Source organism: Anoplopoma fimbria, chromosome 11 (genome assembly GCF_027596085.1).
Source record: "Anoplopoma fimbria isolate UVic2021 breed Golden Eagle Sablefish chromosome 11, Afim_UVic_2022, whole genome shotgun sequence".
Classification (NCBI taxonomy): Eukaryota; Metazoa; Chordata; class Actinopteri; order Perciformes; family Anoplopomatidae; genus Anoplopoma; species Anoplopoma fimbria.
Genome location: NC_072459.1, coordinates 17,496,613 through 17,513,365, shown reverse-complemented (window position 1 = coordinate 17,513,365; position 16,753 = coordinate 17,496,613). Strand labels below are relative to the sequence as shown.

The window sequence follows — 16,753 nt, the reverse complement described above, 5'->3', positions numbered from 1 at the left end:
CTCTCTCTCTCTCTCTGTGTCTCTCACGCACACACGCACGCGCACAATGTGTCATGCACAGCAGCGCAGTGTGCTATAGCATTGTGAAAGAGCTTAGCTTCTGTTGCCAGCTGTTTTTTTTTTTTTTTTTTACTGGGTTCGACTGCTGTGATGAACAATGAACACAAGTTGCAACACGTAAAGGACGATATGCTGAAGTCCTCCTGAATTCAAGTGCACACACATGTACCTGTCTCTACTGGCTTGACATGTTACAATGGATGCACAAAAAAGACTGGAGGCATGTGTAATTGTTGGGTCATTTATTTTATAAAACATGTTTGGGTGTTAAAGACCGTATAGTCTCTTATGCATTTTGCAGATTTTCTTCTTTTTTATTTTAAGTGCACAAAACACAACACAGTTTGATGTACAGTTCAACCACACAAATGAACCACACCCTCAGTTGTGCCCACTTTAAGGCATCATGAGTGTAGTGGACAGAGTACTGGCCAGCCAATATGCAGACCATGCTGTCAGTAGAGTCCATTTTGAGTTTGTGTCTTAACTTTACCTATAAGTATTGTAAAAAAAGAAACACAGGAGATCTTCAAAAGTTCACTCAAACCACCAGAGCCCATCAGCTATAATGAGGAGCCTCTGTCAGTCCTCTCATTCGTTGACTCCGGGATCAGCAGGCTCTGATGGCGCACCCCTGTGGTCAAAGAAAGGACAAACCGGTGTGAGCGTTACTAGACACAGCAGCATGAACCACGGACGTCCAACAGTCTGTGGTTTTGTTCCTAGAAAGAGGCTTCACAAAGACAGGGCTTCAGCACACTGTGAACAACTTTGAGCTGAATTGTCAAAAGAGTCTCATCTCAAACAATGACACTTTGATCAGATGCACATCAATGAGACCGACGATGGTACAGGTGGTTTAAATCCAAACAAAACTACTGATGGTTTTGAACATATAAATATATGTTTTCTTTAATATACTTTATTTTGTTAGTTGACAGGTTTCTACTCAAGGCAGAAGGATTGCATTTCATAAACATCAACTATTTTATATATATATATATTTTTATTTTTTTTTTTTTTTATTAGGTACACCTTGCTAGTACCGGGTTGGACCCCCTTTTGCCTTCAGAACTGCCTTAATTCTTCGTAGCATAGATTCAACAAGGTGTTGGAAACATTTTCAAGCAACCAGTTTGAGATGATGTGAGCTTTGTGACATGGTGCATATCCTACTGGAAGTAGCCATCAGAAGATGGGTACACTGTGGTCATAAAGGGATGGAAATGGTCAGCAAAAAACTCAGGTAGGCCGTGGCGTTTAAACGATGCTCAATTGGTACTAAGGGGCCCAAAGTGTGGCAAGAAAATATCCCCCACACCATTACACCACCACCACCAGCCTGGACTGTTGATACAAGGCAGGATGGATCCATGCTTTCATGTTGTTTACGCCAAATTCTGACCCTACCATCTGAATGTCGCAGCTGAAATCGAGACTCATCAGACCAGGCAACGTTTTTCCAATCTTCTATTGTCCAATTTTGGTGAGCCTGTGCGAATTGTAGCCTCAGTTTCAAAGTCACTTAAATCCCCTTTCTTCCCCATTCTGATGCTCGGTTTGAACTTCAGCAAGTCGTCTTCACCACGTCTAGATGCCTAAATGCATTGAGTGTTGCTGCCATGTGATTGGCTGATTAGCTATTTGTGTTAACAAGCAATTGAACAGGTGTGCCTAATAAAGTGGCCGGTGAGTGTGTGTCTGTCTGTCTGTCTGTCTGTCTGTCTGTCTGTATGTATATATATATATATATATATATATATATATATATATATATATATATATATATATATATATATACACACACACACACACATTTAGGACTTGGGGAAACCAACCTTTCATGAAAAGTGTTTTCTTATTAAAATTGGTTATAAAATGTATATTTGAACATGTAGTACCTTTTGCAAATAATGTTTATTTGTCATCTGCAATTTTTTTCAATTTCACCTGAATCCTTGTTTTTATAGGTGTCTGGTGGATCCATGTGAGGAGCAAACTGGAGCATCCACTTACCCTGAATAAGGTGGTGGGGGGGCATCGTGTTGCCCACTGTGGTGCAGGGCCTCATTGTAGCTGGGTAGAGCTGGAGGGATGAGGATCCCGGCCAGAGGCAACGTCTCTGGGGCTGGACGCCCATCTGCTGCCATCCTCACCGGAGCGCTGGACCAGCACACAGAAACCAACCTCAGTAGAATTCAACAAGCCAGTGAAAGTACTGTATAGCTAATCAAGTCTAAAGCAGACATGAATGTGCTTAGTGAAATCGAGTAAATATGTTTGATTTCCTTTCATAGATTGTGGAAATGTTCACCAGATGGTGGTGCTAGAGAGAAGGTTGTGGTCCAACATCAGGATTTGTGAGACACTCAAAGGACTACAGACCAGCATATTCTGTGGGAGCTATTATTAAACTTCTGGTCCACATCACTGTTGGGTGTGCGCTTGACTCAATGTTACTTTATAGGTTTTCATTCAAAATTGTTTGAATGGTTATATTGTGATATGAAAGTACCATTGCTTGTAATGTTTTTTTCTCTACAGAATTAAAGGATTTCTTTGCCAGGCACAAAAAAGAAATTGAATATTGAATAAAATAATGGATGAATACTGCATGTTGAATAGGTTGAATAAATAATGATCTTAGAATAGAATAAAATAAAATACGAAACAAGTGACGCTAGTTGAACCAACAAAGTCTCAAATGTAAACTATTATTAAAGAGACTTTATTCATTTTGTAATTAATGTTGATTAATCATCTGCAGAAGGAATAATACCAGGTCATTCCCTTTGCTGAGAAACGAGGGAGATGTGACCTTTGTCTAGCACATTGTAACGGCCTCTTGTGTCTACCAATAAGATTTAGAATTTAGGGGCCTTGAATTTGGGCTGTTTGCTTTAAATCTGTTTTTTTTCCCCAAAAGAGCTGCTCACTGGGAATTTTTGGTTGTTGTAGACAAAAGTCTAGGGGTTACTGAAACCTTAGACATCATTATTTGAGGAACATGAATATCCATTACCAATTTGATGACACGCAGTGATAAAATGTAATGGCCAGGCTAGGGTGTCCAGATATATCAGTATTGCTATTGATTGATAAGAGTGATATTTACAAAATTAAACATTGATATCATGTTTATAATACACATATGATATTATTGTGTAAATAATCCAGCTCATCTTGGATCATTTTTTATATACAGAAATGGTTTCAGACTCTAGCTCCTCCTAAATGCGCTCGTATTTTGAGCATAATTAATTTGCATAAAAAAAGGACAAAACACACGATGAATAACAAGATAAAGATGAATTTGACTGATAGTGGTATTTTTGGGGGGATTTTCTATAGATGTCTTGATAATATCGTTCGAGGGAACTATTTTGGCCACAATAATTATGAGGTGACAATCTGATATGGTGACAGCCCTAGTCTGAGTTTAAGTGCTGGATGGAAGGCCCAACGGACCAAAGCTACCATTTCATTCCACATCGCTACATCTGCAGCCTTTACTCATAAATGTTCCCATTACAGTGAACTTACTGGCCCGACCTCGGTCCACCTTTATTCTTGTTTTTGTAGCAGTAGATCCCCAGCACAGTGGCAATAGCAGCAAGCACTAGGACAGCCACGATCCCTGCCACCAGCCCTGACACATCCACTCCGAGTGAATCATCTACAGAGAAAACAGCAATGACATCAAACCAATGCTTCTTATACAGTTCTCATAGCAGTTAGTCACTAATCACTACAGCAAGACTTCAGTCATGACTGTCTTCTGTTAGTTGGCTTTTGTCAAACCGACAGCATAAACGTGTGACTCCAACACCTTATTTTTGATGCTCAGTGCAGTTTCTGAACATGACAACAGCTGCACTGTGAAATGTGCAATTTTTGTCCAGTTATAAACTTAAGTTTGCAGCTTAAGCATGCACACGTTACAGGTTCATTCTGAATACACCTTCACAGAGCATTTGATTATAAAGTACAGCCAAGTTTAAATATTATAAATGACCAAAGTTACACTCAATAGCAACCCCAAAATCATTTGGGGATGCTATTGTTAATTGTTAATTATTATACTCATATATTTTTTTGATGTGCATGTAATTCATGTGAAAACACTACATTCATTTGGATGAGCCCAATGCAAAGGCCAAGGCTCCGCGACTGCAATACCATGTTCATCTTTAAAAGCATTACCTTGACTGTTGGCATAGCTGCTCCAAAATAATTTCTAAAAAAGGAAGCAAAAGAAGATTCAATGATGTAACTTCATTAAATAAGAGAAAAATAAACAAGGGGCCACTACAGGGGCCAATGTGAACATGCCTTAAAAGTCATTTTTTTCGAATGCAAAATAAATTATTCACTATTTAAGTTAAACATTTGTTGTTCAATTATATACTAGAGGTGTTCTCCACTCTAAAACTGCAAACGCAACAATGCAGTGATAATAACTAAAGAAAGCTGTAAACTATTAGTGATGTCTGGTTCTATTAAAAAAATATTGTCACTGTTCTCACAGCTGTCACACAGAAGTTACCTCAAATGTCAGGTTTCTCCTGATCGGTCTAGGTACACTGAAAACAGCTGTAGGTTTCTACATCTAAATGAGTGTACAGATCTGGTCACTACCAGCAGCATTACCGTCTGAGTGTCGTCCTCAAACACCTCTCTGGCCTCCTCATAGCTGCAGATCTCTTCTATGCACTCCCTCTCCAGACTGCCGGTGACCACGATCTCAAAGTCCCAACTGTTGAAGAGCAGCGAGCGGGACAGGAAGGAGTTCGCTGACTGCTGGTCCACCAGCACTGGATCTCCTGCAGGACGAAGGCCATGTAAACTCACAGAGCATACACTGAGTTACAGCAGTAATAACAGCTGATACAGAAATACTGTTTCTGAAAAAAAAAACCTTTTCACTGTTTGTCTATGTGTTGGCCCATGTGGTCGCATGCTCTGACACATTTCATTTACTCAGTATGCTCAAAACAAGTGACTTTAATGTACCAATAAATGTCTTGTGTTTCAGATGTGAGCTCAAACTTAATGAGAACACAGTCAATGGTTTATCTAATAAACGTCAGACATGCCGGTGATACAACTGAATGCCAAGTTTTAATGATGAGATACAAAAGTCACATAATGACTTGGTGAGTGCACTGTGCCCCTGTATGAACTGACCAGCTCAGTGAGAAGAGGTGTGGTTTACCTGGAGCATGTCTGAAGAAGACAGAGCAGTGAGCCAGCTGCAGCAGGGACAGCACAGGAATCCACACCGCTGACAAGGCTGCCATTGAAGCCAAAACCACACGGAAAAGTGACAAGGAAGAGCCTCTGTGGAAATGAACGCAACGCGTGTAGAGGATGGGCCTCCAACACTCACCTGTCCAGCCCTGTCGCCCCGTCTGACCTTAACGAAACGTATTATTTTAGATTATCAGGCACGCTCTTACTCCAAACTAAACTGTTCTGACCGTCAGGCTTATAAGGGTTGCGCTGTTTTCCCAGAAGAGCGTCACATCACAAACCTGTTGGGCAGCATACCTGCTGGAGGGAGGAACCTCGACAAACCAGTCCGTCTCACTGTCAACACTCTGTTGTTTACCTGCTTGTTTCGGCCACCAGCTGGTATTGTGTGTGTGTGTGTGTGTACACTCAGTGTCTGCTGACTTGACAACTGTGGTTGTGGCATTTAAACTGATATAAACTAAAGCTGTGTAATACAACCGGTTTCGGTCACATTTCTTTCTGAGCGGTGTTTGACTCCTTTAGTAGTTTTTGGTGATGTATTAAGTTTACTTATGAGCTATACAGATGATTTAAGAGAACACGGAGTATACAGCAGAGTTAATAGAATGAAACAGAAAACGTTGAATGGATGAAGAATACGTCATGCCATCTCCCCTATGTTGCCTATGTTAGAGGCGGCTGTGGCGTAGTGGAGAGCAAGGTAGTTCTCCATTCAGAGGATCGGTGGTTCGATACCCGGCTTCGGCAGTCGATGTGTCCTTGGGCAAGACACTTAACCCCAAGTTGCTCCCGAAGGCTTGCATCGGTGTGGACTGGATGTTGCATGAATGTTAGTTAGAGTCTGATGGTGGCACTGTCATCAGTGTGTGAATGGGTGAATGACATGTAATATACTACTGATCGCTTTGGATAAAATCGTCTGCTAAATGACTGTAATGTAATGTAATGTTACTCGCGTGTTAAGAGCCGCGCAAGATGGCGACTGTGGTGAATGATGCGTGGTAAGCTGCCGTAGTAAATTGTTGTACCTTGAACCATTTACTGCGTTTAAATATGTCGGACTACTAGGATAATGCTAGACTGAAATAAGAACGTAGACGGCGAAAATATTCAGAAACGTGAACACGTGCCGCAAACAAGTTAGCATACCTAGCTAATAGCAACACCTCACTTGTGGTCTAAAATGATAAAGAGAGACAAAAATAACTTTCAAAATAAGAGCAATGTTCTGGTCAACATTAGGGTCTGTCAGTCATAAATATATAGGTTAACAAACATAATAAATAGTAAATAATAGATACAATTATTGATAACTCATTACTGGATTTCAGAAAAAATAAATGAAATTTCAATTGTGTGAATACTTAAACAAACTTTTTTTCCAATGACTGATCTAACTTCAGAATGACACCATCTCAAATTCCGAAAAAGACATCAGAATGTCTTGATATTTTCTGAGTGAGCCTGAATTGTCTTCTATCATTCTGAGGTGAAATTAGTTTCCTTTGAATTGGAATCTGAATTTAAAGGGAAGGCAGCTCATATGAGATATACAGTACATTAATGTGTGTATGTGAAAATGCATACCCAACATAATATATACATCAGTCAATGTATATACTGTGTGTATACAGTATACACTAATGACTCATGTATATTCTGAGCTTGGACACAGTCTACATATGACTAAACTAACACCTCCATCTCCATTGCACTAGTGAACTGGATGTAAAATGTGTTGTCCTATTCATGAACCAATATCTTACACAACTAATCTTAATTAGGAGAAAAACATCTTCTCTGAAGCCCTCAAATGCTCAAAACTGTGCCAATGTGAAACATTATAGAAGACACACCAGAAAGAAATTCTTAGTTGTAAATGCTTTAATGGTATAAAATAGATTTGACTTTTATCTCATTACAAAACTGAATGATGTGAAATGCAGTTTGTATTATAGGTATACAAATTAATTCTTAAAGTGAAAAAAAGTAACCAAACTGCCCAAAGCATTAAAAATGACATAAAAAAGGTAGATATTATTGGACATTTACTATGAGAGATTTCATTTTTCTTCAATTTTCAACTTTTTCTTAGTGTGCATAATAGTGAGTTAATCTGTCCTTGCAAATAAAAAGCAGTGAGGACGGTCTTTGAAGATGTAAAGTGGACTCATGTCTGTGGTTTTTGATTATCTCACCATCAATACAAGAACAGACATAATGTCAACGTCCACCACTACGGCCCTAGACGTCTGGCCTGAATGTGGGATTTGACACTAACAGTTGGTCATGTCTGTGTGTGGGGAGCTGGGGAAGACTGCTGGCTGCTCATCCCTGATGCTGCAATAGGGACCTCCACCAGTGGATTCGGGCTACTGCAGTTGGGGGTGGGGTGAGGATCTTACAGAGGTGGAACGTCTGTTAGTTAGACTGCAGTTCAGAGTCCAAATATGACAAATGGGGAAAAAAGAACAAACACACTCTGTAGACCTGTTACTCTGGGCCTAGTTTTGTTGCTATGCAGAAGAGGGCTAGGCCATCCACAGGCTCCTGTGACACTGTAAAGGAGACAATATATCTCCAATGTGATATGATGGGCAACATAGATTATTACACACCTTCAAAAGCAAAAGAACCTCAAGTCAACATCCACTTATTCATTTTTTCCAGAACTTTCAACCTAGAAACACTGTCTTCATGGTGAATAAAGCTTGCTCAGTTGTCATGAAGATGGCTTAGTTGTCATCATGTGACCTCAGAATGAAACTTCAGTCACATGATACCAGTATGTGGTGAACAGGGACCCCCAGAAGCCTCCAGGGTTATCCCTTATGACTTTCAGCACTTGAGACACTAAGAAGACGGGAGTGTCGATGACATCATCGTGACATCACGTGTGACAGCTGCAGGGAACACTACTATCAGTGAAACAGCAAGATGCCTGGATGAACACCAGAGCCAATTCACACAGGACACTTCCCTATACTGAAGTTCCACATTTATGTCATGCGATGACAACCGAACCATCGCCATGGAGTCCAACAATCATCTAATGAAAACCATGAGATGCAGTTGAAAGCTCTAGAAAAGCGAACCTGGAGATCTTTTTGTGTTAGTGAGATTTCACCACTAGTTCACTTGATTTCTGTGAACAAACATTATTATACATATACCACTTATTAAATGAATTGAGTAAAATAAAGACATTAGTACCAGAATGCAGTCCACCTATCCCCAAAACCATTAACATCCGCAGAGTATATTTGTGTCAAATGAAAGGTGCAAATGCAGAAACCAGTTCTGCTGTCATGACTACTGCACTGCCAGGTTATAAATTGAATGCAGCCTTGAATTAGGCTTTTCTTCATCCAGCTTGTGCAGGCTGTGCATGGCCATGGGACCAGGGCTTCTATACTGAAGTCTGATCAGACCTTTTGTATTGTTGGATGGTTTCATTATTCTGTCACAACATGGCACCACAAGTGGGAGGATGGGGATGAGGCACCAAAAGACAAAGTACAGCAGCTGGAAACGTAGCTGTAGCCTGAAAGTCCTCTCCCAATTCTGCAGCGGGGGTCTGCTGCCCCCTGCAGGAAGGTATGCAACATGGCAGCACATGGATTTCATGGCTCGCCTTTGGGCGTGCCACATTTCACAAGAAGTTGAAATGTTTGACATGTCCATTTTAAAGACATGGTATTGGAAATGATTGTTAGGGTGAGTCTCTCCACGCAGTCTAACAGTCAGCCCTGTGGTGATGTCACTGCTGACATCATTCATCACAGACGCGGTGTCCTTTTCTAAAAGCAGTTTGGTCCTTTTTACAACATGTGATGATATTTCTATTTGTGAACACCAACTATGTACAGTAACGTGATGATTACTCCATGTCACCGGTACACCGGCTACAGTACTTTGTGTTTCTTCACCAAACTGCTACTAACACATCTCCCTTTATATCCTCAAATTAAAATCAACCATTACACTGATTAAAAGTTGCTTTTGGCAAGTGTGCAAATAAAACCATTTGGAAAGAAAATGATGCACCTTATCACTCTCTCTCTCTCTCTCTCTCTCTCTACACACACACACACATACACACACACACTCCTTTTTGAACAATCTGTAGAGGGATGATGCTTCGGTGTCCATGGTAACAGTGCTTAGAGGAGGACACAGGGACAGCCACCCCTTTTCTGTTTCCTTGTGTGATGAGTCGTCGGAGGAGGACACTCCATCTCCTGAAACCGTCTGTGGATGATAAACAGTGGAAACAGAAAGAGGAGTGAATCATTCGAAGGTTTTGCCGTTGGTCAGTCCCCATGTACAAATTACACAGTGTCATGTGAGTGACTGTTGATATCCCAAATAATTATCAAAGCCGGTTTAAAGAGATCTGAAAGGTCTGACTAGAGATTCTTGGTAGTGAGATAAAACCAGCCATTAACTAGCTTTTAAATGTAATGTGAGAGGACATATATCAAATTCAGTGCCCCATGCCTATTTCCCAAGCTACTGTAGCTGTAAATAATCTGTTCCTCCAACTTGACTAAATTGAATTAAAATAAATAAGGACTGTACCTGATGATTTGCACCAGCTCCAAGAAGACTTCATCCACGTTGTGGCGATTCTTGGCCGAAGCCTCCATGTAGTGGATCCTGTTCTCTCTGGCGAACCCCTGAGCATTCTCCCTGGTGATCTGCAGACAAAGCAAACCAGCCTCCAGTAAAATCTTCCACTGTCACCTCATCCCTGTCATCCTGTACAGCTGTGCTGTCTTTACACTTTGCACTCACTTCAGTAAATAGCCACCGGTACATTACAGTACTGTGAGGAGATTAGCCCAGATAGAAACAGACACTTTCATAGTAATCTCCATCAACAGGTTCTACTTTCATATTCAGAATCTGTAGGCACAGGACAAGATCTCGATACCCGAAGTGCTCTGGTTTCCGTTTGTAGTCCGAATAGTATTGACCAATCAGAATGGAGCAGGCTTTGGTTGAATGCAGGTAAACATTTTGTGTTGAGAGCTAAAGAGGCAGAAGACATAGGTCGAAATGCACTCTCGGAACCCACCTGCTACCGTCGCCGTGACGATGATTTCGATTTTTATTGATTTCAATTTAGCTTGTAAACGGGCTACTTCCGAAAGGGTTGTACATGTCTCTCAACTTCAACTCAAGTCTCACATCTTGAGTTGCTCATTGGACAGTAAACAATGAGCAGCACACAGAAGAGGAAGTCTTGGCCCGGATCGCCTCTGGCTACACCGGAACCTCAGAAATAAATCCCCTCGCACCTAGAGGCTTATCGTCGCCAGGCCGATATACGATGGGTTTAGAGATTGCTTTCATATAGAACTCTATTTGTCCGGGCTTTGCTTCCATTTACAAAATCAAAAAAAGTGTTTTTTCCAGTTAAATTTATAAGAAGATCGATTGGTGAAGGAAGTACATGTTCAGTTAAATAGTAAGATGCATTTGACATTAATTTGCATCATTCCTTTTTATTGTGTTAAGTTTTGGTCCCTACAAGGTCACAGCTGTGTTTGAACTTTGCCATCAAGTGATTTGCTCCTCCTTAAAATGAGGCGTAAATGAGACCTGAAGTTTTACAAATTCCCCAATATTTCCCAACCTTGGATGGGAACTGATGAAATTCCTTGACCTTCTGGAACATATCTGTGTACACTCCACTATATTCCAGGAACATTGGGAGAGCTGACTGACGCTAGAAAGATACACGAGGGCCTTACTCACCACTCTTTGCTGTTCTAGGTCTGCCTTGTTTCCAACCAGCACCATGGGGAAGTCATCTCGGTCTTTGACTCTCAGGATCTGAGTGTGGAATTTCTGGACCTCATGGTAGCTGTCGGGGGGACAGAGGGAAAGAATTCGCAATCAACATAGAATGAATGAATGAATGAATGAGTATCAACAACATAGATTCATATGGATTCTGATGAAAGAATGTGCCATGTACAGGAGATGGACACAATAATGACCAAATGTGGTTCCAGGGTCATCAGTTTAATTTAGTTAATAGTGTCTGTGTATGTTAATTACAAAAGTCCCAACTGTAAACACTAAGTTATCTGAATACTCTTACTTATCATTCATGTGTACTGGATGCATTCAGACAAACAGACATCATACATGTAAAGACATGTTGTTACTACTTTGGACAGAAACTAAGCTAAACATCAATATTATAACAATTGTCATAATGCATATTGATCATAGTGCGATAGTTATTTGATTTGTCAGGTTTGTGTAATTTGCCAATGTAAATGCTTCTATGGCTTCAATCGAACATAAAGATGAACATCTGCGCTGCATTCATTGATGAACTGCTAACCAAAGAGCATGCGGTCATAGTCTAACAACTGACAGGACCTGTTAGGACAGCCTGACTCTAATGGTGTTCATTAAGCTTTGAGACAAGAACACCTCTAATATGTAATTTCCCCAAATACAAAACCCCCAGCGACACTTACCATATCGACTCACATACATGTATTGAGCGTGTGTGAGCCTTGTGCATTAAACTAGTTTTTGTTGAAATGGAATGCATGTGATTGTACAAGTACCCATGACATTGAGTCCACTCCCTGTCTCTGTCTAAATAACAGCTTGACAGAGAGTCCTCACGTCAGTCTCACCTACAGCGACAGCTGGCTGCACTTCCTCTTTAGCAGGAGGAAGGACTGTGAGTGACAGCATCACACTTTTACACCAACTAACCATTCAGCACAACATGTCCACCTCTGATGACACTAGAAGCATCCATCTGCAAGGTAGCTCCAGACACACAGACACACACACACACACATTACCTGCCCCGGTCGTTGAGTGCAAACACCAATAAGAAGCCTTCTCCTGAGCGCATGTACTGCTCCCTCATCGCTCCGAACTCCTCCTGACCTGCTGTGTCCAAGACTGAAACACATGCACACACACACACGTTATATATTCACAACACTCACTGCTGCCCTGTAGGTATGTCCACAATCCCCGTAGACTTCTACAAACACATTCTGTCCACTGCACAATCAAATTCTTGAGTTGCTCTACAAGTTGTGACTATACATCTACTCACCCTTGGATGGTTGCCAGAAAAGACATACATTCTTGCTTATATCGTACACATAATAATGGAAAGAAGTTTAGGGTTCACGCCGTACAAATCAGTGGATGAGATATGTAAACAGGAAACAGAGTCACAACTTCATCTAGATAGTTAGAGGCATCTTTGAGGGTTACCGTAAAACCAGGGTTTTTAACATCCTTTTTTTTGTATAATAACAATGGATTTAACTCTCAGAAAAACAATGGCTCATCCGTGTGTTTCAAATGTTATGTTAGGGTTTAAGGAAGCCCATGTTTCGGTAGAGAGCTCTGACAGAGCCAGTGACTAGACACAGCATGTGTGTGTCATGATATGCTGGTCCCACCCTTAACACCACCCATAGCCGAACTGCAACATCCATGTACACTAAAGCATAAAACAGGCGCTCCCAACATCAAATCAAATATCATTTTTTTTAGATATACTGACTATAGGATTTGATCTCCAGTGATGTTTAAGAGTACGGTATAGAGAAGAATAAAGAAGAGTGTGAGATCTAGAGCGCAGTAAACAAGCTGTGATTCACATATCACCGTGTGGTGTAACGGCAGTGTGACCCAACACACTGCAGCCTGGCTCTGTGCAGTAATACTGCCCAAGTACAAGTCCTAACAAGGGAATGAAACCTCCAGAGAGCAAACACACTGTCTGTGTCGTATCGCAGTGCAACACACCCTCTGCTTTCAGACAAACAGTGTGCAGAATGAATTCGTATCCGGTGTGACGGAGCCTTACTGTCCAGCCGGGTCTCCTTCCCGTCCACGGTACAGATCTTGGTGTAGGAGTCTTCGATGGTGGGGTCGTAGTCCGACACAAAGTAGGACTGTGGGACACCAACATTGTTAAACTTACTGCTGTTGAATGCACAGTTCATATACTATATCTCTACCTGTATTACAATTCTCCCAACAAATACCTGGCTCCATCTGGAATGCCAATTGTTTCTGGTAAAGGTGAGAAATAGATGCTGTACATGCATTCAGCAGTGGTACAAATGTGAATATTCCAGTAAAGAGATTTGTAGCCGTAAGCAGAAATAGGACATAACTAAGTAAATTTACCCAAGTTGTGGAAGTGCAATTAAGTACACTTTTGAGCAACTTGTCCTTTTCTGAGTGTTTCCATTTCAACCATTTGTCAGGAGAATATTGTATCATTTACTCCACTACATTTACCTGACAGCCATAGATACTAGTGACTGCTCAGATGTTACACATAGTGTGGTATTGTAACCATCTGAATACTTCTTCCACTACTGCCTGTACTAGAACAACAGTTTACTGTAGTTTCCAAAACAGAGGTGTACCTGTAGTTGTTTTTTGGCTTTGTGAGAAATCAGAAATAATTTCCTATGTCACCTATGTTAATGTTAACTTATGTTAACTGAACAGTGAAATGATGCTTCACTGTTGAAACAACTCACACATTAAGAACTAGATGTGGAGGACCGTAACCATGGTCATCAGGTCATGGGTCACCGATCAAACCTCCACACACTGCAACAGTATAGAGGCACAGCACACAGACGTGTGGAGGCAATGCGAGCAGCCAATCAGAAATGAGGGAGATCTGTGATCTTTTATTTCAACATTCAAGTGCCAATTGATGACAAGTGAGAGCTTTGACCTGTTGAGCTGCTGGTTCCAGCTGATCGGAGAACAGTTCAGTACTCCCTCACAACGAACATCATGTCTGCAGCATAACTGTGATGAAATAAAAGCCGACATGATGTTCACTGTAATATACTACCTACTGCTACTTGTTTTTCAAGTTCATTTTCATATAAAGGATGGAAATATAAAACCAGTGTTGCCGAAAAGCTCGGAGAAAGACATTAAAACATCTAACACGCTGTTGAATTGTTTGATGGATGGAAGGCCTATACATGAGGGTTTAGAGGTTTATGCAATGGCTTTATAAATCCCTTACCACTACTTCATAGATCAAGAATGACTCATTTTCAGTTAGGTTGCCAGGTTGTGAAAAATCCTCCTTACACTTTGCTTTGCCTCTTGAGCTCTTAAGTTCATCAGAACTCTTACCTCCTGGGAGGGTAATTATCAATCACTTCTTCTCGTGTTGAATTCAACACTGGGTCGTACTGATTGATACGTACTTATTGTTCCTACAGTAAGACCTGATAACTTTGGTTCATGACTAATAATGACTCACAGCCAGAGATTTTTTCATTACCCGGAAGATATGTTTCTCATTAAGCCATACAGATGTGGTGCGAGTCCGTACCTGGATGAACTGGATGGTCAGGGCGCTCTTCCCCACCCCTCCTCCTCCCACCACCACCAGTTTGAATCGTTCCTCGTCTCCACTCATACTGGTTTTGAACTGGGATTCGTCCCGATCAAAAACCGTCCAGGGCCTGAGCTAAAAGCCAACCCGAGCCACGATAAAAAACAAACAAAAAAAAACCCCACAAAGTAAAGTAGTCGAGCAGATCCGCCGGTCAACGTTGATGTTCGCAGCAGACACCAGCACGGGCGGTTTTTTTTTTTTTTTTTTAATCGGTGCAGCTTCAAACTAAAACTTTACTCATTTTTTTTTTTTTAAACGAGGTCTTCGACACAACAACCGGACCTGAAGACGAAAGTCCCGCCGGAGCTCTGCTTGTCCATCCGCCACAGCAACAAGTAAAAGGCTCCACGGCAGCGCGGCGGTGTGTCTCCGAGGCGGGCGGCGTCCCTTTCGGCTTCTTTTCTCTTCTTTCTGCTTCTTTGCTCCTCGGCCTTACGGGCTGGTCGTGGGGGCGGAACGGCTTCCTCTTCTCTTTTCCCTCAAGAAACTACAGCAGCTCGCGCACTAATGTTTTCACACACGCGCACAAACACACACACACACGCGCGCGCCGATGTATCTATCGACGTGACCGAAACAGACACGATGAAGCACCAACGACACAAAGCACTTCAGCTTTCTTCCCATTAATATGAAACCGACCAGAACAAATTCCACTTTCATGTGTCAGGTTTCCTTATTTGGTCATCTGGAGTGGCCTAACGTTACCTATCCGTGACATCATTTCAACCTACTGGCCCACGCACGAGGTCTTCTTTCACTGCAGTTTTGATCATCCATAATGGGATTTCATCTGTGATTAAAACGTCGTTGCCTTGTCGTTGTTTTTCTGGCATAAAAAAAAAAAAAAAACACGTAAGTTCACAACAGTTGTTAACACGACGACAACTCTTTCAGGGTGAACTTAAAATGGATTCTTATGTCATCTTCGATCCCTCTCGAGCAGGACGCCATTGTGTTTCAATCCACATGTGGAATGCTTTTGGGAAAAGTGCGCCCTGAGGCAGCAGCAGCACATACCTCACCTCTCTATGTGGACACGTGCCAGGAAATCCTCTCCAGCTCCAGTTCACCTGTAGAATGCACAGTGAGATCCACATCCAATAAAAAGCACATAACACATTTGAATGCTACATTAATGGTGCCATTCTGATCAATATTTATACTTCACTTTCTGACATATTGTGATGAAACTTGTTCATGCTTATGGCTTATAATAAAAAAATAAAATTAAGAGGTTAATACACTGTGAGAGTCATAGAAAGTATTACCAAATATTCACATTTAACATTCTCATTTCAGTTTAAATACCAGTTGTTATTGAGGAAACAATTTAGAACAGATTCATGTTATTTCCTCATCAACCTGCTGACAGCGCTCTCTGTCCTCCAATACAATCCTAAAACGACCACATTAGTGAATCAGCTGCATTCTTAAATGCAAAAAAACCCCCAAAAACCTGCATCTCCCCTTTGACTGACTTGTCACCCACTGAACAATGCATTTAGTCTAAATGCTGCCCCCTGGTGTACAGTATCCCTCTGCTGGGATATCATGTGCCCCCAGGTTAGCTATCTGGTCATCAGATTAAAGTTAACACAAGTTGGAACATGTACGATGTACGCACAATATCGGCTACAATAATGAAGGTTTTAAAACTACATTTAGACACAGGAACCCTCCTTACAGGGCCGCGGGATGAGGTAATGAAGGAAGATCCACCATAAGGCCCTCCCTGTGTCAGCGGATATTGTGCTTTAGTGGTACCTATACCCAAGCACATTCATAATGGAATCATAAGAACCACTCACAGTTAGCCTGGCGCTGTTCGGCCACATTTTTACCAAGAAGATGGAACATCTTGCTTGTAGCAGGCCTTATGAAGATAATAAAACAAAGGAGGTTTGCTCCATGGTATAACCCTCAAACCCACGAATTAAAGCAAACATTGCGAAAACTTGAAAGGATATGGCGTTCCACCAATTTGGAAGAATC

General features: G+C 41.4%; 2 protein-coding genes across 7 annotated transcripts; both read right to left on the bottom strand.

Annotated features, from left to right (window-relative positions):
• Positions 1-651: 651 nt before the first annotated feature.
• prrg2 (proline rich Gla (G-carboxyglutamic acid) 2) lies at positions 652-5,360 on the bottom strand. Its single transcript, XM_054607593.1, has 6 exons — positions 5,276-5,360; positions 4,711-4,883; positions 4,264-4,297; positions 3,604-3,736; positions 2,077-2,223; positions 652-694 (listed from the first exon to the last, which is right to left on the bottom strand). The coding sequence occupies exons 1-6, from the start codon at positions 5,358-5,360 to the stop codon at positions 652-654; spliced, it is 615 nt and encodes a 204-aa protein (XP_054463568.1).
• A 1,834-nt stretch (positions 5,361-7,194) lies between these two features.
• Positions 7,195-16,169, bottom strand: rras (RAS related). Of its 6 annotated transcripts, none has more exons than XM_054607590.1 (8): positions 16,030-16,169; positions 15,784-15,831; positions 15,493-15,587; positions 13,184-13,271; positions 12,156-12,258; positions 11,080-11,188; positions 9,898-10,016; positions 7,195-9,567 (listed from the first exon to the last, which is right to left on the bottom strand). In XM_054607590.1, the coding sequence occupies exons 3-8, from the start codon at positions 15,532-15,534 to the stop codon at positions 9,480-9,482; spliced, it is 549 nt and encodes a 182-aa protein (XP_054463565.1). In that variant the 5' UTR covers positions 15,535-15,587; positions 15,784-15,831; positions 16,030-16,169; the 3' UTR covers positions 7,195-9,479. The 6 variants fall into 6 exon arrangements, with proteins under 6 accessions (XP_054463565.1, XP_054463564.1, XP_054463567.1 ...); XM_054607589.1 differs by having other exon boundaries at positions 16,041-16,169; XM_054607592.1 differs by having other exon boundaries at positions 16,070-16,163.
• Positions 16,170-16,753: the final 584 nt, after the last annotated feature.

Bases quoted from the DNA above. Each gene is read 5' to 3' on its own strand.
- rras (XM_054607586.1), bottom strand. From the start codon at position 15,594: ATGCCAGAAAAACAACGACAAGGCAACGACGTTTTAATCACAGATGAA. The intron at 11,189-12,155 runs GTAATGTGTGTG...TCCCCCCGACAG, and splicing joins GCACTCAACGACCGGGGCAG to CTACCATGAGGTCCAGAAAT. The intron at 10,017-11,079 runs GTGAGTAAGGCC...CTTTGTCTGCAG, and splicing joins ACCTAGAACAGCAAAGAGTG to ATCACCAGGGAGAATGCTCA.
- prrg2 (XM_054607593.1), bottom strand. From the start codon at position 5,360: ATGGCAGCCTTGTCAGCGGTGTGGATTCCTGTGCTGTCCCTGCTGCAG. The intron at 3,737-4,263 runs GTAATGCTTTTA...TTTTCTCTGTAG, and splicing joins CAGCTATGCCAACAGTCAAG to ATGATTCACTCGGAGTGGAT. The intron at 695-2,076 runs GTAAGTGGATGC...CTTTGACCACAG, and splicing joins CCCCCACCACCTTATTCAGG to GGGTGCGCCATCAGAGCCTG.